General features: G+C 51.4%; 8 protein-coding genes across 8 annotated transcripts; 4 read left to right on the top strand and 4 right to left on the bottom strand.

Annotated features, from left to right (window-relative positions):
- Window positions 1–1,371: 1,371 nt before the first annotated feature.
- Window positions 1,372–3,204, top strand: VTN00DRAFT_7221 (uncharacterized protein; the record flags this gene model as incomplete). Its single annotated transcript, XM_069433945.1, has 3 exons — window positions 1,372–1,401; window positions 1,667–1,754; window positions 1,823–3,204. The coding sequence occupies 3 exons, from the start codon at window positions 1,372–1,374 to the stop codon at window positions 3,202–3,204; spliced, it is 1,500 nt and encodes a 499-aa protein (XP_069287275.1).
- Window positions 3,205–3,953: 749 nt separating this feature from the next.
- On the bottom strand, window positions 3,954–7,674 carry VTN00DRAFT_7222 (uncharacterized protein; the record flags this gene model as incomplete). The annotated part of the gene is made up of 5 exons (XM_069433946.1): window positions 3,954–4,183; window positions 4,268–5,351; window positions 5,409–6,114; window positions 6,177–7,471; window positions 7,537–7,674. 5 exons carry the CDS (start codon window positions 7,672–7,674, stop codon window positions 3,954–3,956), a joined length of 3,453 nt encoding a protein of 1,150 aa, XP_069287276.1.
- Window positions 7,675–8,885: 1,211 nt separating this feature from the next.
- On the bottom strand, window positions 8,886–11,357 carry VTN00DRAFT_7223 (uncharacterized protein; the record flags this gene model as incomplete). Its single annotated transcript, XM_069433947.1, has 4 exons — window positions 8,886–9,073; window positions 9,156–10,270; window positions 10,327–11,032; window positions 11,141–11,357. The coding sequence occupies 4 exons, from the start codon at window positions 11,355–11,357 to the stop codon at window positions 8,886–8,888; spliced, it is 2,226 nt and encodes a 741-aa protein (XP_069287277.1).
- Window positions 11,358–12,517: 1,160 nt separating this feature from the next.
- On the bottom strand, window positions 12,518–12,885 carry VTN00DRAFT_7224 (uncharacterized protein; the record flags this gene model as incomplete). Its single annotated transcript, XM_069433948.1, has 2 exons — window positions 12,518–12,792; window positions 12,849–12,885. 2 exons carry the CDS (start codon window positions 12,883–12,885, stop codon window positions 12,518–12,520), a joined length of 312 nt encoding a protein of 103 aa, XP_069287278.1.
- A 612-nt stretch (window positions 12,886–13,497) lies between these two features.
- Window positions 13,498–15,514, bottom strand: VTN00DRAFT_7225 (uncharacterized protein; the record flags this gene model as incomplete). Its single annotated transcript, XM_069433949.1, has 6 exons — window positions 13,498–14,157; window positions 14,218–14,578; window positions 14,665–14,725; window positions 14,784–14,874; window positions 14,946–15,069; window positions 15,126–15,514. 6 exons carry the CDS (start codon window positions 15,512–15,514, stop codon window positions 13,498–13,500), a joined length of 1,686 nt encoding a protein of 561 aa, XP_069287279.1.
- Window positions 15,515–16,749: 1,235 nt separating this feature from the next.
- VTN00DRAFT_7226 (uncharacterized protein) lies at window positions 16,750–19,285 on the top strand (the record flags this gene model as incomplete). The annotated part of the gene is made up of 10 exons (XM_069433950.1): window positions 16,750–16,824; window positions 16,878–17,011; window positions 17,086–17,335; window positions 17,425–17,501; window positions 17,557–17,719; window positions 17,784–17,996; window positions 18,091–18,181; window positions 18,285–18,540; window positions 18,614–18,667; window positions 18,742–19,285. 10 exons carry the CDS (start codon window positions 16,750–16,752, stop codon window positions 19,283–19,285), a joined length of 1,857 nt encoding a protein of 618 aa, XP_069287280.1.
- A 1,688-nt stretch (window positions 19,286–20,973) lies between these two features.
- Window positions 20,974–21,234, top strand: VTN00DRAFT_7227 (uncharacterized protein; the record flags this gene model as incomplete). Its single annotated transcript, XM_069433951.1, has 1 exon — window positions 20,974–21,234. One exon carries the CDS (start codon window positions 20,974–20,976, stop codon window positions 21,232–21,234), a length of 261 nt encoding a protein of 86 aa, XP_069287281.1.
- Window positions 21,235–22,398: 1,164 nt separating this feature from the next.
- VTN00DRAFT_7228 (uncharacterized protein) lies at window positions 22,399–24,101 on the top strand (the record flags this gene model as incomplete). The annotated part of the gene is made up of 3 exons (XM_069433952.1): window positions 22,399–22,998; window positions 23,056–23,968; window positions 24,034–24,101. 3 exons carry the CDS (start codon window positions 22,399–22,401, stop codon window positions 24,099–24,101), a joined length of 1,581 nt encoding a protein of 526 aa, XP_069287282.1.
- Window positions 24,102–25,627: the final 1,526 nt, after the last annotated feature.

The raw sequence follows: 25,627 nt of genomic DNA on the forward strand, positions 1-25,627 counted from the left end.
GTACCTAGTCGTTAGTATAAACCGGTATATTCAGCATCACGATGTGTACTGCATAGAGCTGCGCGTTGATGTAACATGGTGTCTGTTCACTTGGTTGTCTGTTTGACTCAGGGCCACACTGTGCCCTAAGCCCTACATACCTTAGGGAGTTAAGCGCATTGTCATGGAGCCCTTGGGATTTACGACCTTGACTCACAGCTCCAGAAATAATTATTCCAGTTCCTGCCAGCCGTTTTTTCTACTTTTATATGTAAAGGGCGCATGAAACAGGAAGCAGCTGATGGCATGGTCACGTTGTTTGGATGCTAGAATGTGTTAGGTGTATTCCTTTTGCAGACACATGTATCTCTCGTTGCGAGGAATAAGCTGCGGAGGATTGAGCTTGACATCTCGTCCTTCCCCCACCGTTGCGAAGGGTCTACAACGTACCATGAGGCATAATCAGCTCATAATGTCAGGTGACTCGGATCTTTTCCCACCCGTCATCTCGCACCCAATGCCACTGCCCACCTGAGAATCCGTTGTCGGTTGAGAAGAATGGCCGTGGAACGTCGTCGATTGAAGGACCTGCTTAGTCATCATCTCCACGTCTGGTCCGGACGGCCTGCCCTACCATCAGGGACTGTGTACAGCACACGCTTGTCCTCGCGATCAGACCTTCTAACTAAATCTGTCGTGTGAAGAGGCTAAGCAGAGAGTCACGGTCCAAGCGACGTTCCAAAACCATGTCCGAGGTTCTCCTTGCCGAGTCGGCAAGTGCTCCGTGCTGAGGTGCTGCAACGTGCCAGCTGGCCTGCCCCGCCCGTTACCAGTGGGGGGGTGTTGTCGAGTGTCTCTCTCGCTCTCCCCGCATGTCAGTATCTCTGCTTACGCAGGAGACCTGTTCCAGGAGGATAATCGACTCCGATGGTGCATGTCAGTCTGGACCGTACCGCGACTCTCGCGCGGGCACAGCGGGGCGGCCCCTGTGTGCGTGCTGTCGATCCACGGTTTGCTCTGTTGTCAAGCATCAGAGCGAGGGGTCGCTCGTGCATGCGATTTCTCCGCTGGTCGGCGTGTTTTGCGGGGGATTCCTCTGCATCCTGATCGGATCCCGCCTCTCTCTCCCAACTTACTTACTCTTTCTCTGGCAACCTCTTCTCCTCTTCAACGACGAAAGCCGACGCCGACGGGTTAATCGTTACCGAATCCGGCCCGAGCTTGTCAATCGCGCTCAGTAGTGTACGCCGTTGGTGGGGCTCAGAAGTACAACAAAACACCGATTCCCCCCTCCACGAGGTGAGCAGCTCCTCCCGCTCAGACTTCAGCTCTCCATCAAGTCACCGGTGTGCTGATTGCATCTTGGAAAGGTTGCATTGACATTCATTCAACATGGCGCAGCAGTACAAGTTGCCCTTTGAGGTACGCCCCCCGTCCTTCGTTTCTGCCAGCGGGGTCATAGATGCCATGCCGCCTTTCGGACAGTTGTCCGAACGGGCGCGGTCGTCTATATAGCTATGGGCTTGTTGCATGCTCTGATAGTTGCAATTTCCTGTGTATTCTGACAGAATGTCACCTTCAATTGCCTTCTCTGTCTTCACACCGGTCCTGTCGTTTATACATTATCTCGCTCCTGAAGCTGTCTTTCCATTCAACTGATCCCCGAGACCCCTGCTGACCTGTCCAGCTCGACGACCCAGAGCTCCTGCACTTCGACTCGTTCGTCAACAACGAATGGGTCCAGGCCTCCAAGGGCGGTCGTTTCGAGGTTGTCGGTAAGCATCCCATATACGAAAGACTGTTCTTAGGAGTGTGTTGTATTACTAACGACTGACGACCGCAGACCCCGGTACTGACAGGCCCTGGGCCAGCTGCCCGACCAACACCGCAGAGGATGTACCACGCACCGTCGAAATCGCTCACGCGGCCTTCGAGCAGTACCGCAAGGTGTCCCCCCGCCAGCGCGCGCAGTGGCTCCTGAAATGGGACTCCCTCATCCGCGACGCCAGGAAGGATCTGGCCAAGATCCTGACCCACGAGACGGGCAAGCCCATCGCTGAGTCGTACGGAGAGATCGACTACGCCACCAGCTTCACCTGGTGGTTTGCCGGTGAGGCGGAGAGGATCCACGGAGGCATCGCGGTGCCCGCTGCTCCCAACAGGCGTGTCTTCACCGTGAAGCAGCCCATCGGTGTTGCAGCTGCCCTGGTCCCCTGGAACTTCCCCATCGCGATGGTCCTCCGCAAGGCCGGAGCTGCCCTCGCGGCGGGATGCACCATGATCGTCAAGCCCAGCCCGGAGACGCCCCTCTCGGCTCTGGTCCTGGCGCACCTGGCCAAGAAGGCCGGTATCCCAGCCGGTGTCTTCAACGTCCTGACGACCGACCTGGAGAACACCCCGCCCCTGAGTGAGGCCCTCTGCAAGCACCCGCTCGTCAAGAAGGTCACCTTCACAGGTTCCACCCGCGTCGGCAAGCTGATTGCCTCCCACTGCGCCCAGGGACTGAAGAAGGTCACCCTGGAGCTGGGCGGTAACTGCCCCTTCATCATCTTCGACGACGCCAACCTCGACCAGGCCGTTGACCAGCTCATGGCCCTCAAGTGGCGTCACGCCGGCCAGGCCTGCGTGACCGCCAACCGCGTCTACGTCCAGTCCGGCGTGTACGACAAGGTCGCGCAGATGCTCAAGGAACGCACCAGCAAGCTGGTCGTCGGCCACGGTGCCGCCGAGGGCACCACCATGGGCCCCGTCACCACCCCGCGCGGTATCGACAAGGCCCTCAACCAGGTGGAAGACGCGCGCAAGCTCGGCGCCAACATCATCCTGGGCGGCAACAAGATCACCGACAAGGGCGGCTACTTCTTCGAGCCGACCATTATCACCGACATGACCAAGGACATGCTCATCTCGCGCGAGGAGACCTTCGCGCCCATCCTGGCGCTGTACAGGTTCGAGACCGAGGAAGAGGCCGTCAGGCTGGCCAACGACACCAGCATGGGCCTGGCCAGCTACGCCTTCACCAAGAACATCGACCGCATGTGGCGCATGCTGGAGAACCTCGAGGCCGGCATGATCGGTATGAACACGGGCAACTCGTCTGCCGCGGAGTCGCCGTTTGGCGGTATCAAGGAGTCCGGATACGGCAAGGAGAGCGGCAAGGAGGTCGCTGTTAACGAGTACCTCATCACCAAGACGGGTACGCTTACCCTCGAGGGACAGTACTAGATGAATCGAATTGCCGGAGTTGTATATGTACATAGCTCTATTTACGCATATTTATGACATTCGGAAAACTCTTTCAAATGACCGACTGGACATGGGACAGCAATGATCAATGCGAGAACTGCTCGTATATCTATATACTTTCGTAAGCTCAGGAGATATTAATCTTGCAGCTCATTGGAGGCCTGCCAGGTCCAAGTCCGAATATATATTTACCGGAGCAGGACAAAATGCAGAACATGTAAACAAAGGGAGGTCTCAAGTCTCACAATGGTCTAACACCGCATTACTCAATTCAAGAATATATCATCAAACGGAAAGACAACTATTATTATTGATATTATTATTATTATTACCTATTATCCTTCCACGTTTCAGAGCACCTCAGAGCACCTCCCAGTCTAAGACTATGCATGCCCACCCACTGTCTGAATAGCGGAAAGAGGTACTGTATATACAGCAAGGAAGCAAAAAGAAAAATAATAGAATTAGGTTCTGTGGCATGTATGTATGCACGCTGTTGATATCCGTCATAAATAGTAACCCGTGTACCCTTTTTTTATGTGACTCCCAGTCCGTCAGCGCCTCACAGAGGAGCGTCGAAAAAAACAAAACTCCCGATACCATATCGAATCGAACCGTGTGCTTCGATATCATCCAATCGTCAAGCATGCATGTACAGTATATTTAAACACGTGCTGCACGGCTAAAACAATACCGAAATATTATCAGCTCCGAGACCCGGGTGAAGTTCACTGCTGCGGCTTGTCCTCCCATTCATCAAGCAGCCTGGACACCTCCTTGAACGAGACCGGCTTCGTCAGGAAGAGATCCACGCCCGATGCCAACGCCTCCGACTCGTCCCGTGTGCTGGTCAGGCCTGTCAACGCGATGATCGTCGCTCCGCAGCCGTCGCGCTCCTTCTCCAGGGCGCGGATGGCGCGTGTGGCTTCGAAGCCGTTCATCACGGGCATGGACATGTCTGCAGTTCGGTTAGTCATAGGTCACGACGTGATACTCATAAGCCGTGAATGAACAGCGAGAAAGGGAGAGGGGTGCTACTGACCCATGAAAATGATATCATACCCCTCCTGCATCCGCTCCACGGCATCGACGGCTATCTTGCCGTTTTCAGCCGAGTCGAGGACGGACAAGTTTCGTCTTTTCATGAATGTCAGCATCAATTGGAGATTGATTTTGTTGTCGTCCACTACAAGTACGCGTGTGGCCCTTCGCTTTGGTCGAGTATCGTCGTTACCGTTCTCGAGGGATATTGGGGGGATAGGACCGGGTGCCTCTTGTGACGCCAATGGGACTATCGCGGCCGACTCCCTGCTCAATGCTCCCTCCCGGGCAGATAGAGAGGAATTATGCTCGGTGAGTGCTGTCATGATGGCAGAAGGTTCCGGCACTGCGTCTTCTGGCTTGACCGCGGCTGAACCAGATTCTTCAGGTGCAGTATACAAATTGCCTGGTTTAGATTGACCGTCAATTGAGGAATCGGGAGTGGGCGGGCCGTTTGCGACCTGATCCGTGGGAAGCTGAGACGAAGGAAGCGACACATGTGACTGTCCCAAACATCTGAGGATAGTTTTCGCCAACTTGTGCGGCCCACAAGGCCGATGGAGGAAATCAATGAACGACGCAAACGAAGACCAACGAGTCGCGGCCTTACTGTAGTCGACAGAGGTATCGCAAAGAATAAGAAGAGCAGGCACACCTGCCGACGGATGCTTTTCCATATCCATCGTCATCAAGTCCTGTTCGTCTGCGAGCAATAGATCGATTGAGGTGGTAGGGCTCCAGGGGACAACTTCAAACCCGAACCAGTCGGTTACGTAGTGGACGATAGCACTCCAGGGATCAGAATCATTGTCAGCTTCAAAAGAAAATCCCAGAATGGCCACCTTTTTGCCGCTGTGGTTGTACCGCAGAAGACGTATTCGATCTGAGGAATCCTTCTGGAGTAACTGCGTGGGAGACACTACAGGTGGGCTGTCATCAGCAGCGGGCCGTCTGAGTGGTAGCGACACCCTGACAACGGTCCCCTGCCCTGGACGGCTGCGAATAGTAATACTCCCATCTAAAGTCTTTACGATACTCCGTACGATAGACAATCCAAGGCCAGTGCCAACCGCCAAGGTATCCTCCTGGGGTCTGGTCAGCACAATCATATTTCACAAACTTGCTAGGGACACTGTTCTGACCTGTGCAAAAGGTGTGTAGAGACGCCCGCGTAGAAACTCTTCTGAGATGCCCTTACCCGTATCGGAGACAGTGAGGACCACTAGTTCTCCAGGCGCATACCGGCCACTGTAATCTTCAGGGAGTTGGACCGACTCTAATCGCACAAAGACTCGACCTTGCGTTGTATATTTCATTGCATTGCCAAAGATGTTCAGAAGGATGCGACGTAGAGCTCCTGGCTGAGTCATAAAGACCCAGTCTCTGTGGGCAATATCAACAACGACCTCAATCCCAGAGGGGAGAATATTGTTGTCAGGGAGCTGCAAAACGGGTTTATTCTGATCCGTTCGAGGAGGAAGAGTCACGGGAGGATCGCCTGCCGCATAGGAGCTGGCACGGCTATAGGAACGACCGAGGCATACTCCTTCGATGACCTCCTCGGCTAAAACCGCAACATCTGTGGGGATGTAGGTATCCAAGTGTGCAGACATATTCTCTCCACCCTTGGTATCTCGCGGTGCATCCCTGCGCCGTTTCGTCTGGTGCCAAGTCCTTTCCAATGAAAGGATCTTGGTGAAATCCAAGACCTGGTTCATCGTGTCGAGAAGAGTGCGACCGCAGGAATTGATGGTGTCGAGGAGTGACTTTTGGAACTCACTCATTCGCGTCCCATCCAGAAACTCTGCGGCGGCAAGTATCCCATGGAGGGGGCTGCGCAATTCATGCCTGCGCGGGGGGGGCGTCAGTCAGCTGCTGGTAAGATAAGGTTGGCGGGCAGGAAAACGTACGAAATGCTCCCGATGAAGTCCCCCTTCTGCCGGTCCGCGATGAGCGATTCGACGCGGCTACACTCCGCCATTATCGAAGACCCAAATCCCAAGACTGAACTCAGCTCCACGGCCGAGCTGAAGACGCGGGTTTCTACGGCATTCCAGCAGAAACAACCGGCGAACCACTGAGAGTTCGCTGCGTTCCAGAGAGGCACAAAGAGGACTTGCGTAGCATTTGGGAAGTAGGTACTCAGCATGGATGCCTCTGTCGCTTTCCATCTTGTACCAGAACCTCTTGGCTTGTGAGATGCCTTGAATGAAACCGAAGAGCTCGGGCTTGGCTTGTCGTCGTCATCAGAAGTGAACAGACTGCCGTCGCGATGGAAGGACCACAATTTTCCTTTCGGATACCGTCGCAGGATCTGCTGCAGGAAACGCCGGTTGAAATTTGCAGCAGGACAAGTCGCCTTGGAACCAGGCTCCGGGGAAAAAGGCTCGTCATTCGTAGAAACCGCCAGAACAGGGGCCGGACTGGTCGGTTCAGTAAAGTAGTCCTCCCGACCGTGATCAACGTCGAGCCACGGGCTCTGACTGGCCTCCAAGAAGATCACCCCGCCATCTCCGCCCAGTTCCAGACTTTCTCGAAGCAAATTCGCAGCCCTGCGAAAGGCCCACAGGTTACCATGTGCATCGTCTCCCGGACGGCCCCGGTCAGTCTTTCCAGATTGATGGCTAGGGATGAACCACTCGGGAAGGGGCGTGGTAACATCTGAGGAGGTGCCCGTCTCCAATTTGTCATCCGAACCCGAACCTGAATGTTCTGCTTCGCGACTCCGTGAGCGACCCGACCGTACTTCTAAGCTGCTTCCACGAGACGCGGCCGGGGTACTGGCTTGAAAAGCGCACCGAGACGGCGCAAGTGGCGTCGGATTTCTGACTTCTGAGGGATGCGCACTGTCCACAAAACTTGAACTTCCCTCCACAAAGCAACTGAGGCCCCTGGATAGTCGAGCGGCGCGCCGTCCCTCGGATGCCTGTCGGCTGACCCTCAAGTAATCCATCACAAGAGTCGCCAACGTACCGAGAATGTCTTTCTCGGCGTCCGTCAGTCCGGCCCGGGGTTGCACGTCCAGCACGAAGAAACTCCCGATGTTGATCTTATTTTCCGTAGTCAACGGTGTCCCAGCGTAGAATCTGAAATGTGGTGGTCCCGAGACGAATGGGAGCTTTTTGAACATGTCATCCTTGCTCAGATCGTTGATAACAAAGAAGGAGTAAGAGGGCTTCTCCGAAGGAGGAAGCGCAATAGTCCTCTACGCAGACATTCGTTCAGCAACCATGACATTGTTTTCGATGGCGGGAGATGGAACTCGCTCACCTCGCATAGTTTCCCCGTTCGGACTGAGCTGGAGCATCCGGCCCAGAGAGCATCGTCTTCGGTCTCGTAGCGCGAGGGATCGTTGAGGTTCAGGGACTTGGTGGCTTCTGCTAGAAAGTACTGCGCCTCGCGGTCCATGACGCCAGAGGGAAATCAATATCATGGATTTCAGGGGGAGGCGCGTGGGGAGACTCGAGGTACCTAATGATCGCACGCTGCACGTTCAAGCGAAGCGCAGCCAGCTGCGCCAGCGATGTCAGAGTCGTATTCGGGCTGGAGAGACCGTTCCCGTCCCCAACAACCGTGGCGGCGGCGGCTGCCACGGCTGATGGCTCTTCCCCGAACGGGAGACATGCCGAATTCAAGGCGGCCGGATTGGTGGGTTGAAAGTAGCGATACAGCTCCCGGGCCCTGCAGTCATCGATATGGTCCTCACTCTGTCGCGGGTCCATGCTTCGCAGAAAAGGACATCGATGACCGGACAGGCGGTGATAAAAAAGAAAAGAAAGGAAAAGAGGGAAAGGGACAAAACAGCTACGGGGTCCACCGGGGCGCAGACATGCTGGCAGGTTGACGGATAGGAGCTTAGTGATCCGCGACGTTAACCAAGTTTTGCATGGGTTCGAGACCTCGGCTGGCGGGTCTGGATAAGCTGGCGGGCCGCGGGGAGCCGTTGGTCCCCTTGATTAGCTGGTTACGCGTGCCGCCAGCCTCTGACATCACGACGGTCGGCTTCGAGGGGCATCGGCCTCCGCTGGACCGGACCACGTTGGAGCTCCAGTAGTATAGACAGAACTATTCATAAATATATATCCGTATATGGTAACGCAGTGAAGACAAGAAGATATACATATAATATATATATATCGATCAGAAGAGATATATCTCTACTCCAACATGCTGATGACCCTCCCACACCACCCCACCAATAGCACGCTCGATCGCATATGCCAAATGTGACAAGGGAACAGAAAGAAAACACCAAAGAACTTCAAACAAGAATCATCAATGTCATCATGATATCAAACTCCATCCACACAGCATTGCTCGTTATGGTATCATTATGCAGGAACATGCAGCAAAAGAGACAACATATACACCAAACTAGAGAGATCGACAACAGCCAGCCTATCAAACATCAAAAATAGGGTCTTTTCATCCCATAAAAGCGCACGGTCGCAACACTGGCAATGCACGCTCGCGAAAAGGCCCCAAGCAGAGTCTGTTCGTAGTGGAATGAGAGCCGGCCAATCCCGTGTTTTGTCAGTCTCAGACCCACCGGTCCGTTTTTACATAGGAAAGCTCAACTTCCAGAATGGCCGTTGGACGGCAGGCAGGGCCAAACAAGATTAGAACCTCTCCATCAGCTTCTTCCTAACCGTCCACATTCGGGCCCTCTTCCCGTAGATGTACATCGGGATGGCAGTCAACAGGCAGGCCAGCTGGATCCCTCCAATGGCCAAGAAGACTGTTCGAGAGCCGTCGGAGTCGAGCCAGTCCACGAAAAAGAGGGAGAAGATGAGCCCGTGGAAGATATCTGCCGAAAGAAACTGTCAGTAACCCCATCTGGACCTACAGTCAAACTGATGTGGATGAGAAGCATCTTGGGGTTGACCTACTCTTACTAAAGTTCAACGTCACAAGCGCTTCGCCCGCATACTGACGGTAGCTGTCCACACAGAAAGTAATGGAAGTAGTGCTCCCCAGCGAGCAACCAAACGAAATCAGTCCAAAGAATATTGTGGGCACGATCCAGGCGTCCTTTTCCTGTGCACTCCACCCAAAGCCCATCAGACCGGCTGACGTGGACAATGCGACCGGTATCGCCATGATCAGGCGGAACTCGGGCTCGTATATACCTCCGTTGCGGAGGGTAATGAAGCGGACAATGATGTCTGACACTTTTCCCGCAACAGCGGTACCGATAATCCCTCCAATAAAAGGAGACAAGTATATGAGACCAGTGGTCAACGCAGAGAAATTATAGGTTTCTTTGCTTTGGTAGATGTGAGCTACTGATTCGGAGAGAACAATCAGCCAGCCGATTGACAGTGAATAGACCAGGGAGGACCACAGGACGGCGGGATAAGCAAATAGAACGAACGGACGAAAAGCCACACGGAACCAGTTATCACGGGCGAGCCGGCCATTCCACGGTTTGAGAGTTTGCACAAATGGAACAGGCGGTCGTTCACGGAGTCTGTGTGTGTACAGCATTGTCGAGCTCATATGAACAGAAGGATCAACGGCATCAGTCCAAGCCGGAGACGGAGAAACATGTCTGGCAGCTTCGATATCTCCAGCGATGACAATGTTATGACTGTCAGCTTCATCAGGATGGGTAGCTGGAGGAGGGACCGGGAGAGAAGTAGCATTCTCCTTTTGCAATTCTGCGTTCGATAAACCTGCATCGACAACTGCGATATCACCCGACTGAGTAATATTGTCATCACCGTCTGGCTTCTCATTAGTTTCGGCGTCCGCGAAACCGACATGAGCTTCCTTTCTTTTCTTTGGCGCCGGCGAAGCTGCATTAACCTGACCAGACTTCTCCGCTTGAACTGGAGCATGGGGATGTCTTCCACGAAAGCTGTGAGTGACCAAATCCGATACACTTCGATACATGTTTGGACGCTTAGATCGAGCACGAGGACGAGGCGTTCTGTCCCAAAAAGTCTCTGGAACAAAGAAAAACAACAAAACAAGAGAGCCCCCAACGATGATAGCAACGATCCTGGGGCAATTAGTAATTAAACTTCAGAAATAGATCTTATCGGGGAGAGGGGATACCAGAAAACCCAGCGCCATCCCAGACTTTCAATGATAGCCGCACTAACCAGCGGCACCAGATTCTTACCTCCCAAAAGAAGAAGGGTATATATGCCAACGCGATACGCCCGCTCATGCAGAAAGAAAATCTCCGCAATCGTTGCGGAGGGAAGACATTCAACAGGGCTTACAGCAATCCCTTGGAAAATGCGCGCAAGCACCAAACTTGGATAATTTGGGGAAAGGGCACACCAAACGGCCGAAATGATAAACAGTGTAGCTCCGAGAAGATAGATGGGTCGTTTCCCAAACAGGATCGCAGTAGGGGACATAATCACAGAGCCAACGCCTAGCCCAAGCATGTACAGCCCGGTTGTGAAAGCGACCTCCTGGGTGGTGACACCGTAAGTTGCCGCAACGTCGTTGAAACCAGCTGCCAAGATGGGTGTCATTCCTCCTCCAATCATGCAGTAGAATCCTAGAGACAGTAGTGCGCAATCCCGCCGCCATGTGGGCCAGTTGAGAGGATCGTTTAGGGAGTCATCAGGCTGCGGATCCAGCACAATCCGGCCGTCAGGGGTTTTCTTCTTCTGAACGGGGACTTTTGCGCGAGAGGATGAACGGGAAGGTGGATAAGGGGATGGAAGGGAAGATGACGAGACACGCTCTGGCTGATGCCTTAATCCCAGAGGCTCGTTCCGGTTGGAAGCAAGAAGAAGAATTGTGCCTATCATCTCAAATAGTCAGCTGCTGTTGAAATTCTATAGATTCGTCCTGCGTATACTCCCACTCAGTGGTACCTAAGCCACGCGGGATGAGACATAAGAGCACTCACCAGGAACCTCGTCAGTCTCTTTGTCGTTCAGAATACCCATCGTCCATTTTTCGCGGCAGTTATCCTTATATTCCTCCATAGAACCAGTTTTACCGTCCCTCGAAGCTCCCAGGAGTCTCTTCCATGAGATCTTCGACCGCGGCTGATGACTGCTCTCTCCAGCACTTCCACTAGCAGCCGGGGGCGTCGGGCCACCGGTGGCCTTTCCTGTTTCCATGGCTCTTTCAGGCCCCAGAAGCCCCTCACTCAAACAATCTGTCCTTGCTGAACTGAGTGATGGAGCTTAGGCAACTGGAAATCTGATCAGGAGGCCCACTCAACGGGTTGTGGGTATCAAAGATTACTAAACAAGGATAGAAATCCAAAGTTCTATGCACATAATAAACATGGTAGAATGCAGAACGTAGAAGTATCGATATAGAGAAGACAGTGATGCAAGGTGATATGGACAGTGGATATGGCCCAGGCTCCGGCTTAGGTTTCAAGGTACCCCAAGAGTGGGTACCTGAGTTACCGTTTGCAGCGGAGCGGGAGGAACAGCGGTCGAGCAACGCGGGCGCGAGACATGTCGGAGAAAGAGACGGGAGAAGAGGGACAGAGGGGTCCTTTTATCATTCGCGGGAAGTGGCTGATCAGGCCTGTAAGCCCGAAGAGAGGTAGGTGCATCCCAATGGACGGGGCAACAAACCGCTCTGCATTAGGTAGAGACGAAGCGGTGTTGATGGGCAAAGATGGCGTGGTACATGGTGCTACATTGATTCGTAGGGGGGTTCCAGGCCACGTCGAGGTATCTCCGCGTACCATCCGCTGATCAACCACGGGCCCACAGATAAGCTCGCGCCAGTCTTCCAGCCAGCCAGCTTGTCTCAAACATCCCCGGATTCTCGACGATCCTGCGCCTTCGCTTGTTCAATGGTCTAACTAGTGATCTACCATCTCCATTTCCAGAGTTGGATCGTCCTGTTTCAGCCTCCATGCCACAAACGAGCCGGGATCCTGCACATGGCTACTCGTCTGCGCAAATCTCGAGTGTTCTTGGCGGTCGATCAAGAAAAACCCGATCTAACAATCCCATTTCTTTCCCTTCCAGTCTCTCTTCCGTGCCTTTCGGACACTTCAGCTCAAGGGAGGACCAGATCCAGAAAAATCTAGACGGCAAGTCCTAGAGTGCTGTGTATGCTGTGATGCTATTGCGCAGCTGCGGGGAGCTGACCGCGTTTGTGATCGGCGGCGGGCTTCGCACGGAGAAAACCCACGGACACCAGACGATGCAGCACCCACGAGGCGTGATTTCTGATTTGTGCGCGATGACAGCAGCCAAGCTGCGCAGCTTGCAATATCTCATCATCTGACAGTCCGGCACGAGCTAGCTGCACGCTACCGAGCTCTCTTCTGTCGTTTTTCCCTTGGAGATCGGTAATCGCTGTTCGGCATGCCGTCATCGTGCAGCGGGGTGATCAGCAGCGCCGGGGCCCGAGAGCGATCAATAAGCGACGAGATCTCGGGACCTCGCAACGCTCCATTGGTGAGATGTCTCTCGCTACGCGCGCTGATACAGAAGCTGGTAGCCAACGTGACAGCCACAGATGACAGCTGCCTTAAGTTTAATTTCTTGTCCAATGGCATCTTTAACATCCACAGCTCACGTTCAGCTGTTTGCTTTCTCTTGCCCCATACGGACAAATGTGTCGTCCATGTTTCTCCTCACTTGGTGCGTACCTCAGATCAGATCCGCTGCTCCGCATTGGTCAACAAAACGAAGCCCGCCTTGCGCCATTTATCAGCAAGAACTGTCTCCTAAAACAAGATATCACAATGACAATAGCAGTTAGGACCAGTCAACTCACCTGGTCATGCCGCCGGCAGAATGTGCTTCTCGAGGCTTATCTTGCAAATGGATGTACACTAGGCGATCATATCTTTGAGCACCCCTCCCCTGCTACCTACTATCTTGGCAGATTGCTGTTCTAAAACCACATGGTCTTGAAGCCACTGGAGGGTACCTGGGCACTATGATAGGTCACAGGCCCTAGACAAAGCCAGCCCAGATCAAAACATAGCAAAAGCGGCAAGCTAAGTGGCTTGGACAGGGGGGAGGAGGTGCTGAAAGATATGGTCGCCTACTGTGCACAGCGGACCAACCTCTAAGTAATCTACGATTCTCTGATTGTAACAGCGGAAGAATGGACAGCAGGACCAGGTAGGGGTGATAAGAAATAATGACGACGACATTGCTAACCATGCTAACAAATATAGGATACATGACGAGATCGTTCAGTCTGATGATGCAGCCATTTTTTTGGTAACAAGGAACCAACAATATTACATATTCCCACCAAAAACAGAAAGCCAACAGTTCATTGATATTTTTTACAAGGCTTTGCTTTGAGTTGTTTCACGCCTCCTCTCATACTCCATGCCTCAACGCCTTTCGCGCGCAATATGCTTGTAGCCACACGTGCTGTGTCGCCGTCGTAATCTACCAGGACGACTTTGAGTTTCCTGGCAAGAAGATGGTCGAGCGTAATCCGCTGCTCATTCTCTGGTTTTCTGCAGCATCGTGGGGAGGCGAAACAACGGAATAGCTTCGAAAATGGATTCCGGCGCTCACGTTTTGAGGTATCCGCATCCTGTTGCTTGTCTTCCTTCTTGAAAAAGTTGTCAAGCTCCAGCCACTGGGTCCTCAAAACCGACGAGTCTGCAAATGGTGATACCGTGTTCTCTTTCAGAGAGGAGATCGGGAAGTGCGTGCTTCCCGGAAGGTGCCAATCATTATACGAAGCTGCGGTGCGCAAGTCCAAGAGCACCATGTCTTCTTTCAGATGACCGAGACGTACATCGACGGAATCGAGAACGCCCTGGCCATTAGGCGAAGGTTCTGATGCTGCTGACTTCACGTATTGTTGATAGGTTTCAACATCACTGCCCTTGGAGGAAGCATAGAGCTTGCTCAAGGCATCCTCAGGCGGAATTTCCCAAGCTTCATCGTATCGATATGTGTCGACTCCGACGAGGTTCTAGAACGAGAAATGTCAGACTTACTCTAATAAGGCCCAGATCCAAATGACTGATCGTACCTCATTGACAATCGGACGGAAGTAATCCTCTCCAAGCTTATCGAAGTACTCTTGAACATACTGGAATGGCAAATCGCAGCAGAGGAAGACACAGTGTATCTCACCGTCTTCCCCAGCGAGCTCCTTCAGGGTCCCCTCAGCCTTTCGCTTTTCCAGAAACTGAAAGAGACCCTTAAGGTTGAAACCAGAAGAGGGCCCACAGAGGATACCCTCCCTGATCAGCTGCAGAGACAGGCGAAAAGAGTCAAACGAGCCAACGTGCTCAACCGTATCCACAGCTTCGCGCCAGGGAAACTCGACAGGTGCGAGCAGTGCAAAGGACCGTGGGCCAGGTACTCGGTCACCAGGAGCAGTGCATACGCTAAAGCGAACACAGATGTCAGTGATAAATTGATCCACAGTGTGGAGGCGCTGTGGCATCCAAGGGGTCTCCAAGGGGTCGCCTACCCGACGCAGAATATCGATGGCTTTTGGCTTTTCAAGTACCTCCCAGTGCCAGTCATGGACCCTTCGATGCACATCTCGTAAGCGGCGAAAAAAAAGGTAAACTGGGGAACTTGACTTACCAGAGGTTCCCATTCCTGTACAGAAAATGTTGATATGAGGAAGCTGCTTCAATATCTGCGGTCCTGTCCAACGGAAGTGGGCATCGGGATTCTGACGGAACAGGTTGGGCGAGTTAGCTGACTGCATTACAGATTTGGAAATAGACTGTCAAGGTCTCTAACCGATGGATTTTCATATTGGTTTGGATTGACAACGTCGTCGTTTTCCTCCGCAAGAGTCTTTGCCTTCTGTATCCCTCCACGCGGATCAGCAGGCTCGGGCTGAGATGGACCTCCGAAAAGTGTTCTAAACCATCAGTTAGCATGCAGGATCGGCTATGCTGGAGTACAGAGCACACATACACTTCAAGGCCGAAGAGTCTCATCAGCTGGATTTTGACCATGCTCGTTTTGTTGCTGAGGTATGCCCGGGTGTCGTCTATGTTATGGAGGACTTTGGCCAAAACTGCCATCGATATGATGGTCGAACCAGAGCTGTACTCAACCACTGTCTTCGTGTTCTCATCGACGCCATTTTCCTTCTGCAACAATCGGAGCGCCGGCAGGGACTTGACATTGTGGATCGGCAACATGGTCATCATCTTTGCGTATATGCGCACGCCATCTTTGCGAAACGGGTTCAACCTCTCGGGGATCTCCACGAGAGGCAGGGGTGGCTGACATTCTGGGTTATGATAGTCGACCACGGAATTGGGTCCCGTATAGATATTCAGGGGATTGTGCTGTGCCATGATATCAATCTGACATGGACTTGATCTGGAGGACACCTGCTGACTGAGCGCGCAGGCAACATGACTTTCCAGGTGGACTTAGAGTTTATTTAAATGGCCGCCTCCTCGTCGCACGGCCCCGGCGGCTGTTGCAATTCTTGTCAACAATCCCGAAAGGCCTTGAAAATTACAGCAGCCGCTCAGGCCGGCCGCGAGGATGCCCCATCCGGGCCCTGTAATATAGCCCACATGGGGGGGACGACCGGGAAATTTTCACGCATTTTAACGCATGGCTATGGCGGCAGCGTGCAAACACGGGGGACCTGCATCATGCAACTCTTGTCAATCCGCTTTGTCAAGATTTTCTCCGAGGGTACACCCGCCAGCCCACTCTCGCATCTTCTGCCGAGACTTTTGCTCCAAAGGTACACGAGGCCATCCTCGCTTATTGAAGATAAGATTGGGGGTCATTGGATGTTTCACGGATGATCACCGTGGAGAGCCAGCCAAGGTGAGGACCTTTAAGGCTGCGGAGGATATCCCGAGTTCTTGGCGCCTCCCGTTGTTGTTTCCGCGCACGGCCGTACTTCCAAACACCATCAGAACAGCAGGTCGTAATGATCGAGAACAAGTTTTTTCGCCGATCACCTCATCTTACGTGAAGAAAAATAAAAAAAAATACCAGGCAAAAGGTCGAGTGACGGTCGGAGAAGGTGAGACGGTAATGATCACCTGTGCCCGTCTATGGCCAATGGGGACGAGATATGCTGGCCTTGTGGACCTCGCGCGGCCATAAACTCGAGCAAACTCGCTCAACTTCCCGCACTAGGGCTGGTGAGCAGTATCCCGACCAGGCACACATCCTCGTGGCGTACAGCTCAGAGCTCGACAGACAAAAATATTTCCCCTCCCACTTTTGTTGTCCTCCTCGTCCCGCGTCTCTTGGCGTTGTACTGGTCAACTCGCTTTTCCCGAGTACCCTGGAGGGCGTTAGGCCCTCTCCGCATGAGCCATGTGGGCGGCGGCCCGTAAGCAATAATGCTGCTTGCTCCGTGCAAGTCTTCCGCCGTCTTCTGAGTCTGCTCAGCATTTTAGGTGTGCTGGAAAGAATTCTTTTTTCTTTCTGCTTCCCTCTCTCTTCACCCCAAAACCAGTGATCTTCCTCCGTTTTAATTCGTTTCTCTACACTCCCATAGAGAAAGACGAATCTTCGCCGGCTTATACTTGCTTTCCGTTCTCAGTCCCATCTGCCCGAAATGGGAGGGTCGTCTAAGGATGCCGTGACCTTCAACGAACAGACTCGATATGTCACCCCGGGAAAGATCATTACGGTATGACCTAGGATACCAATGGCATGGGACATCATACCCTAACGAGTCTTCAGATCTTCCTCGCATGCGCGAGCGTAGATCTTCTCGCACTCATGGACCAGACCACTCTGGCAGCGAGTTTGGCCATTGTTGGATCTGCACTTCATGCTGGAAGCCAGACTTCGTGGATCAGTAACGGCTATTTCATGTAAGTAGTCCATACCCATGTTGGGTCCGCGCGCAAGCGACATCTGTCTAATGAGACTACCTGCAATGCCTCAGAACCTCCACGTGCTTTCAGCTCTTGTATGGCAGATTCTCGGATATCTGGTCGCGCAAAAAGGTTCTCCTTGTCGGTTTATTTATATTCTTCGTAGGCTCTCTGGCATCATCTCTTGCCAAGACCGCCCCCCAATTGATTGCCTTCCGTGCCATCACTGGAGTTGGAGGAGGTGGGCTCATGACGATAGCACAAATTATCGTCAGTGACGTTGTCTCTTTGCGCGACCGAGGAAAATACCAAGGAATTCTGGTTAGTTTCCGAACAGTCCTCCGCTCTAGATAACAAGACACTAGACTACCGATGGGACTGCGTGTTCTGACTTCTTTTGTGGTATGTAGGGAGCTGTTGTTGCATTGTCGAATGGTATCGGTCCTGTTATTGGCGGTGCTCTTTCTTCAATCGGCCCTGACTCCTGGTGAGATCTTGAATCACGTTTTTGATAGCATGCAACTACTAATACTCTCTTGAAGGCGATGGATTTTCAGACTTAACATGCCTCTGACTGCATTGACTACGTTTTGCGTCATCTTCTTTATGCCTCTCCGGCCTGTCGAAGGATCCTGGATCAAGAAACTAAAAGCCATTGACTTCCTTGGAGTTGTCCTTACTCTCGCTGGTTCCACTCTGATTGTCGTACGTTGGAAATCCTTTGCACAGTTCCCGGCCTGATTGGATGTCGCGTTGACAGACTTCACAGCTTGGACTTACCTGGGCTGGTGGTGACTACCCTTGGTATTCCGCGCACGTAATCGCAACAATCGTCGTTGGAGGCTTTGTCTGGATCCTCTTTATTCTCTGGGAATGGAAAGGACACCCGCTGCCATTGGTACCGCTGCATATCTTCAAAAGCAGGATGGTGAACGGCGCCTGTTTGACTATGTTCGTCAATGGTTGGAACTTTGTTGTTCAGGTGAGATATTGTGACACCATGGCCTATGTAATCTGTATATTGAAAGTATATAGTACTAATCACCTTCCCCTTCCGATGGGGACTACCGATACAGGTGTACTACATCCCTACATTTTATCAGCTGCTCTATAGGTACAGCGCTGTCAAGTCTGGATCATTGCTGCTTCCTCTTACCATAATTCAAAGTAAGCAAGTCAACATTGCACTCTTCCAGCTGACGTTCTACCAAATCTCTTTTTCTCGGTCACTTTTGTCACTATTTTCACAGTGATGCTTACCAACTTGTAGCCTTCAGCAGCACCCTCTCCGGCTTAATTGTAACATGGACTGGACGCTATCGAGAAAACCTCCTTGTGGGATGGATGATCTGGGCAGTTGGCCTTGGCCTGTATTCCACTCTCGACGGTTCCGCTGGCCTCGGTAAACAGGTCGGTTACGCAATCTTGACAGGATTTGGAGTTGGCCAGACATTGCAGCCAAGTCTTGTCGCCATCCAAGCAGCTGTGTCTAGAAAGGATATGGCTGTTGTGACTGGAGCTAGAAAGTTAGTGGCCCAAAGCTGAGCTACTATCGTTCATTGTTGCGGGAGCTTTACTGACGGCTATACGTTCGTTCAGTTTCATCCGGAACCTCGGAGGCACTTTGGGCCTGGCAGTCTCTGGTACTATAATGTATGCTTCCTCACCTTCTTTTCACCGTTTAGTAATTATATTGAACCATTACTGACATTAACTTTTTTTTATAGCAACAACTCTCTGCGATCCTCCTTTTCCAATCTCGGAATGCACCTCAGCGACGAGCGAACACGCGAGATCCTCAATGACCCACTATCACTGCTCTCCACGACCGACGATGGAGACCCGGACGACCTCAAGGTGCGAGACGCGCTTATCGAGGGGTACAGGAAAGGCTTCAGAATCATGTTCATCGTGATGGCCTCCCTGGCGGCTCTGTCCTTCGTCCTGGTGATCCTCTTGATGCCGCAACTCCAGCTAGACCGGAAAGATGACAAGGCGCTGAAGGAACAGGGAAAGAGAGAACTCCAGGAAGAAGCAGCTAGAAAGAAGGGGAAAACACTTGAGAAGGCGGAGGAAGCGGGTGTGAAGACAGAGACGGAGACGACAGAAAAGGAGAAGACTGAAGAGAATTCGGGAACGACAACACCGAGCGAGGATGCTAATGAGACAATCCAAGCAATCCCAGCACCTGGAGAAGAGGAGACTGGCAAGAAAAAGGCAGAGCAGCAGCAGCAGGATGATAAAAAAGAACAGTCGGCGGTTAAAAGTTAAATTTGCTATTTTGACAGGAATGATGGAGTCTCTTTGAACAGAATTTGCGCATAGCTATAGATATGAGAGATGGCGTCGAGATAGAGCGAGAATTTGCTTGCTGCCTACTTAGATATTACTGCATTGTTGATAGGTATTGGACATATTGCAGAAGATCTGTTAGATAGACTAGACTAGTAGTACTACTACCCATAGTTATATAGTCAATTAAACACTAATTAACTGAACTTCCTGGCCCTTCCTCTTAGATCGCAATTGGGAACATCGAAGCGGAATTCTGTGAGGGCTACAATCAGCCCCTGAGCCGTCTTAGAGCAGCTCCAATTCCTCCCACCTCAAAGTTTGACAAAGCAAACTTCCTCTTCCTTTCTATTCTAACTCTCCACCAGACTTGAAAGGAAATGATATGTGCCATGCAGGTGTGGAGCATGCTGTAATACGCAGAACATGTTGTTGGTAGACAGTCTATATATATGTTTCGCGCTCAGACAACACGTAAGTCATTGAGCAGCTTGGCCCCGTTGGTGTTGCTGCGCAATGGAGGAAGGGCTGTAAATATAATAGAAGAGAATAGACTGAGGGGAAAAAAAAAGAGGGGGGGGGGGGCACCCCTTGTTAGGAAGAAGGAAGAAGATACCTATACCCCACATAGAGACTCGAAAAGCACACATACACATATCCACCTTCAAGGTTGTTCTACCTTTCACTGTTTGGCACATACCTGCATCTTGCTCCTTGACAGTATCTCACTGCTTAGCAGCGCTTATGCATATGGGTTAGAGGCGGTTATTTATGATATCATCACAATGGAGCTCTCACTGTGTTGCAAAGTGTCTGAACTTGCTGTCCATTTCATTTTCTGCATGAATTGGTGAATGCTAGTCCCAGTTAATCATTTTTGCAAAGAAACCACCCTACAGTCTCTAATATTCTGAGATGTTGGTGTTGCATCCAAAGTCTTTGACATATTGTGGCGAGATTCCACATAGTAATAGGACATGATCTTTCGTGGTGTGTGGTGATTAAGTTGACCGGGCAGAGTTGAGAAACCCTCTCTGTAGTGAAGCAGGGCTGTTGACCCAGTGAACGCAATAAGGCCGCGGGCTTATTGGCAGATCTTCAGATCTCAAACTGTTTAAACTCTACTTAACCTACTGAATACTTTTTTTACATATTTCCATATTATTGTTAGAATATGTTCTGTTTCTGCTTCAGTGATTCCAAAACCTACAGCACTAGATGCGGTACGAAGGAGAACAAGTATCAATAGCTGCCTGCACTTCCGAAGACCCTATTTTCTACCAAATTCGGTTCTTCTACAAGGAATTGTCCTATCGAGGTCTTTGCAGATGGAACTCATACCTCCCGTATATTCTATCCCGATCGGCTGACTCGGCTTGGAGAACGCAGTGAATGCTCCTGGCCTTTGTCTCAAACTTCGAGAGTTATTTCCAGCCGGAAAAGCCTAGACAGCTCGACACTTGGGCTTGTGATCTACAAAGAGACAGTACTTCAGATTCGAAAGGCAGCCCGATCCTTCAATCTTGCAGTCACATGCTACTGGTTCTGGTTCTTACACGATGACTTCCTCTGCTCATTCCACTCCGAATAGTAAAAGGGTAGACGCATCCAATTCGCCTAGGTGAAGCATCTTACGATCACTCCTAAAGATCTCCAGTCCCTGCACGATGGCCCAAGACAACAATCATCCTTCAGGTTTTGTTGACCAGCCGCCGCGACTGACCCGGATCTCCAGGTCTATATCTACATCCTCAGATCAGTCAATGGCCAATGTCAGCCTGACGTATGGAATGGCTGCCAGAGCGTCAGCGTTCCTCGCTGACCGTACCGGTCGCTCTCAAACCTGGTCAAAAACCAATATGTTCACCATCAATGACTGGCAGAGAGTTGAATGGCTAAAGTCCTTAAGCCAGCCGGGCCTTGCATGAGGGAGGTCTGCTGATTTATCGCCGACAGATTCCTTATTTAGGGCGGCCACGACACAAGGGACCACACATCCTCGAATGAGCTTCACCTGTCCACCATCGTCGTGCGCAGGATTGAAAATGGTGTCTATTCTCAAGTTTCTACATGAGCAAGCTAGATGCCGGATACGATGGCTATGTCACACTCACGATGGAGGTACTGGGGCCGGATCTTTGCTGATTTACTTTCTGGTTGACCAAACTGCGATTGCGGTCATTTCTCATGGCTTGCATATTTCGTGCGTTATTTTTTTTTTTTTTCAATTGACTTCAGGCAGGCAGCTTTGGGATTGGATTAAGCAGCATTCAATATTCTCAAAGGGTACCTAGGTATATATAGTTGCTTGGAAGGATCCTGCAGAAGCAGAAACATAGTACTCTTAAGAATGTCTACGAAAAATAGCGCTTTGTAGAAGGATGATCCCACGGCCCTACTGTGTATGCTGACCCGCTCTGGCAGCGAATCTCATCTAATTGCAGGTGCAACATGAGTATTGTGTAGGTCTTTTTCGCTGGAGTTAAAAATAGCACAGGATCCACGGACAAGCACGTCCTTGGCCAGAGGCTAAGCTGCTAGTTGCCGCATATATTCCCTGCCTAATATCGCCTAAATAATGATCAAGTCGAGATAACTGAGCAGCAAAATGTCCATGAGGACTCTTTTGGGGGGTGGAGGACCGACTCGTAATTCAGTACAAAATATCTAGTCATTCATCCAGAAAAGGCGCGGTGTACAATGTAGAGCAGCGCTGTCGTCTCGATAATCTCCGAGAGCGGTCGCGCCCAACAGCCTGGCGGGGCTCACGTGATGTGGAGAGCGTGGCAGCCCCCCTTGTTCGCATAATCGGGATATGCCATCGACAACAAAATCATCGTCCCCGTACCTCTACCCCCGAATCCTGCTCCGTGATGCCCCTTCTCTACTACTTCATCTGCTTCAATTCGTTCCTTACGTGAAGTCTGTTGGCAAATTTTTCTCGTTTTTCTCCCTTCCTTTCCGCCACGTCACCTACTTCGCCATTCCTCCAGTCTCGTGCACTTGCGCGCTTTTACTACCGGGCAGGGGCCCGTTGTTACGACTTCTTCGAGGACTAATTTCCACTTGCCTTCCATAGAACTCTCTCTGCAATGAAGATTCGCGGCCTCTCTACCCCTCTCGTCCTGTGCCTGCTTCAGTTACTTTCTACGACTCTCGCAGAGCCCGACCTGTCCAATGGAGCCACGCTCGTACAACGAGAGGCATCATCTGCTGATGCGGTGCGCCCGGCTTCAGAGTTGCTCGCCTCCCCTAAGGCCGCTCCAAAGGGGACGCTGGACGCCCCTATAGACGGAAAAGATGGGAAACCACACGCTGGTCCGTGGGTGGAAACAAGTGCCGAGCGGGACCGCAAGAAGGCGAAGGAGTCGGGAAATAAGAATGAGCCAGAGAAGCTGGATGAGAAGGTATCGACCATGGAACATCTCGGACCGGATGGCGCACCTATCCCACATTCAAATGATGGTGTCATGGACGACCCGCATAGATTAGGACCGAAGGAGGGCACGCGCGGAACGGAGGGGGGAGTTTCAGAGAAACAGAGGGATAGCAAGTTTGCAGAGAAGGTTCCTGACGGGCCGAAGGAGGCGCCTCCCTTGCCTCACAGCGAGGAAACAAAGATCCCTAAGGCGGATGAACAGTCTGACTCGAAAGACGCGAAAAGTTTGGATAATGCAGAGAAGCTCCTCGAGGTGCGAACAGCTGCTGTTACGCAATATTTATCTTGCTTATAACTGATTTGGATGTAGAAACCCGCCGACTTGCCTGAAAAACCTCACGATATTCCGCCTCCCAAGTCCCCAGCGCCCGTCAATGAAGACCCGCTTGCTGTCGATTCATCGGTGACTTCCAAGGGCAAGCCCTCGTCCAGTTCCAGTTTAGAAACCACTCAAGAAGGGGGTGTGATCAGCCCCCTCCACTCTCTCATTCTCTCCCTTACCATGATCATTTTTTCCGAAATTGGCGACAAGACTTTTCTCGTTGCTGCATTGATGGCCATGCGGCATCCACGTCTGGTCGTCTTTTCTGCCGCATTCTCCGCTCTTATCACCATGACTGTACTGTCTGCTGTTCTGGGTCACGCAGTTCCCACACTTATTCCAAAATCCTTCACCAACATTCTCGCTGCCGGCCTGTTCTTTGTGTTCGGCGCGAAGATGCTCAAAGAGGCAGGCGAAATGTCGCCAGACGAAGGTGTCAGCGAAGAGATGAAGGAGGTCGAGATGGAGCTTGAAGAGAAGGAGCATCAACAAAGGAGGATGAGCAGGCGTCGTTCGTCAATCAGCCCGTACTCACTGGAAGCCGGTCGTGCTGGTGGCCGGCCCAAGTCGCGGTCATCGATGAATCGCTTGCCATCGCCGCCGGAGAGTGTCTCTTCGTCTTCTCGCGAACCTTCCCCAGCTCCTGGCTCGACGTGGAACAATATCCTTGTCGGCTTCAACAACCTCTTTTCCCTTTTGCTGAGCCCCGCTTGGGTGCAGACCTTTGTTATGACTTTCCTCGGTGAATGGGGTGACCGTAGCCAGATCGCGACAATTGCCATGGCCGCTGGCCAGGACTATTGGTGGGTCACGGTCGGTGCTATTACTGGCCATGGCCTTTGTACAGCTGCGGCAGTGCTTGGAGGCAGGGCCGTTGCGGGTAAAGTCAGCATGAGAGTCGGTATGTATTTTCTTCTCATCTGGGCTTCTTTTGACTATACACGGAATTATCTAACGCGTTAACAGTGACATACGGTGGTGCCATCGCATTCCTTTTCTTCGGACTTATTTACCTTATCGAGGCTATCTACTAATTTTTCTCCGCACCATACCATCGTTTACAGGGGTTAAAAAGTAATAAGTTGAAAAAAAAAGAACGGGGAGTTCAATGTACTGGGTAATTAGCTGTACTTTTTAATAATTATGTGTTACACCTTCACCCATTTAATTCTTTGAGCGGTACATACACTTGCACACCCTTTTTATCTACTTCCTACATTTGAAATATGTCGGTTGCTGTTTGTACGAGTATGTCATTGGTCCATTTTGGCAGTGGCTGATACGTGTCTGTATCCCACGCGGCGGATTTGCTGCTGCATACTTTCTGAGACTAATGGGGGAGTATTGCATTTGGTTGGCTCTTACGATGTGCTTGGACGGACGATCGGGACTTGGGTTCTACCTGCTCCGAGAAGTCCAATTGAATAGAAAATGAGATATATCGCGAACTTGGTCTTGCATTTTGCCACTACAGAATCACGACATCCGAGAACAGCGAAAAGAAGCGACTGCGACCAATGTTCCCGTCCACCCAGAAGTGCTAAGAGGATCATGTAGATGGACCTGAACAGCTGCGTGCACTGTACACGCAACTGCATACGCAGCCGTTCGGGCCTGATCGACATTTACATGTAGGGCAACCGAAACTGAAGAGTGGGAGCTACGTACAACTCACTACGACAGTAGAACCCACTCGCAAGTGACGGATTTAGCGTGGGTAGCCCTATAGGGCTGTTTTCTGGATAATGACAATGGCAAATCTTCGATATCGAAGGCACGGTTTTTCTCAAATTTAGTTAGTGACCTACGCCAGTGGTGAACAGACAACTATCTCCTTACTCTTAATTTCAAAAATGCCCCATATGATGCTGGGACTGCTCTACTGTGTATTGTGTAGTCTTTGTGTCTCTGGATAGCTATGTGTGCTCTGCCCGATTCTGACAACCTGCTGAAGAAGCACATAGCTCCACTACACTGCACTATTCAAAGCGGGCTGCACTTGTAGAATGGATATATGTGAGCCTCAGCCAGGGTGAATCCAGTCTCTACAAGAAATGATGGGCGTTAGGCCAGCCAAATGTTGACATTGTGAGATGAACTACAACCTTCTCAATGAACATAGCCACCTAGGTACACTTGAAAACTAAAAACCTAAGAGGATGTAGAGCATGCCAAGCCCACTTTTCGAGTGGCTGTAACTGAGGTATGGGTTGGCCTAATCTGAACTGAGGCCTCGTGTGGATGACCTTGTGAACCTTATTACTTGAGATAGAATTGCGAAGACTTCATCTCATCCGTGATGTCAACCAACCCGGTCACATCTTAATGTCCTTAGTTTCCTTATTCAAGGACGGCGATGCTGGCTACATACTGTAAGTAGGAGAACCTTATGGAAGTGCAAGAGAAGTACTGGACGCCTCTTGCCTAGGACAGACGACACGGGTGCAAAGGTTTCTAAAATTCGGGGAAGAAAAGTTATAAATACCTCCTCTTTTCTTACTCTTGAACACATCAAGTTGTATCTATGTCCTCCTCTCGCCCACCCTACAATACCAATTAT

The sequence above is a fragment of the Thermoascus crustaceus genome (assembly GCF_041956765.1).
Source record: "Thermoascus crustaceus strain CBS 181.67 unplaced genomic scaffold VTN00scaffold_4, whole genome shotgun sequence".
Taxonomy (NCBI): Eukaryota; Fungi; Ascomycota; class Eurotiomycetes; order Eurotiales; family Thermoascaceae; genus Thermoascus; species Thermoascus crustaceus.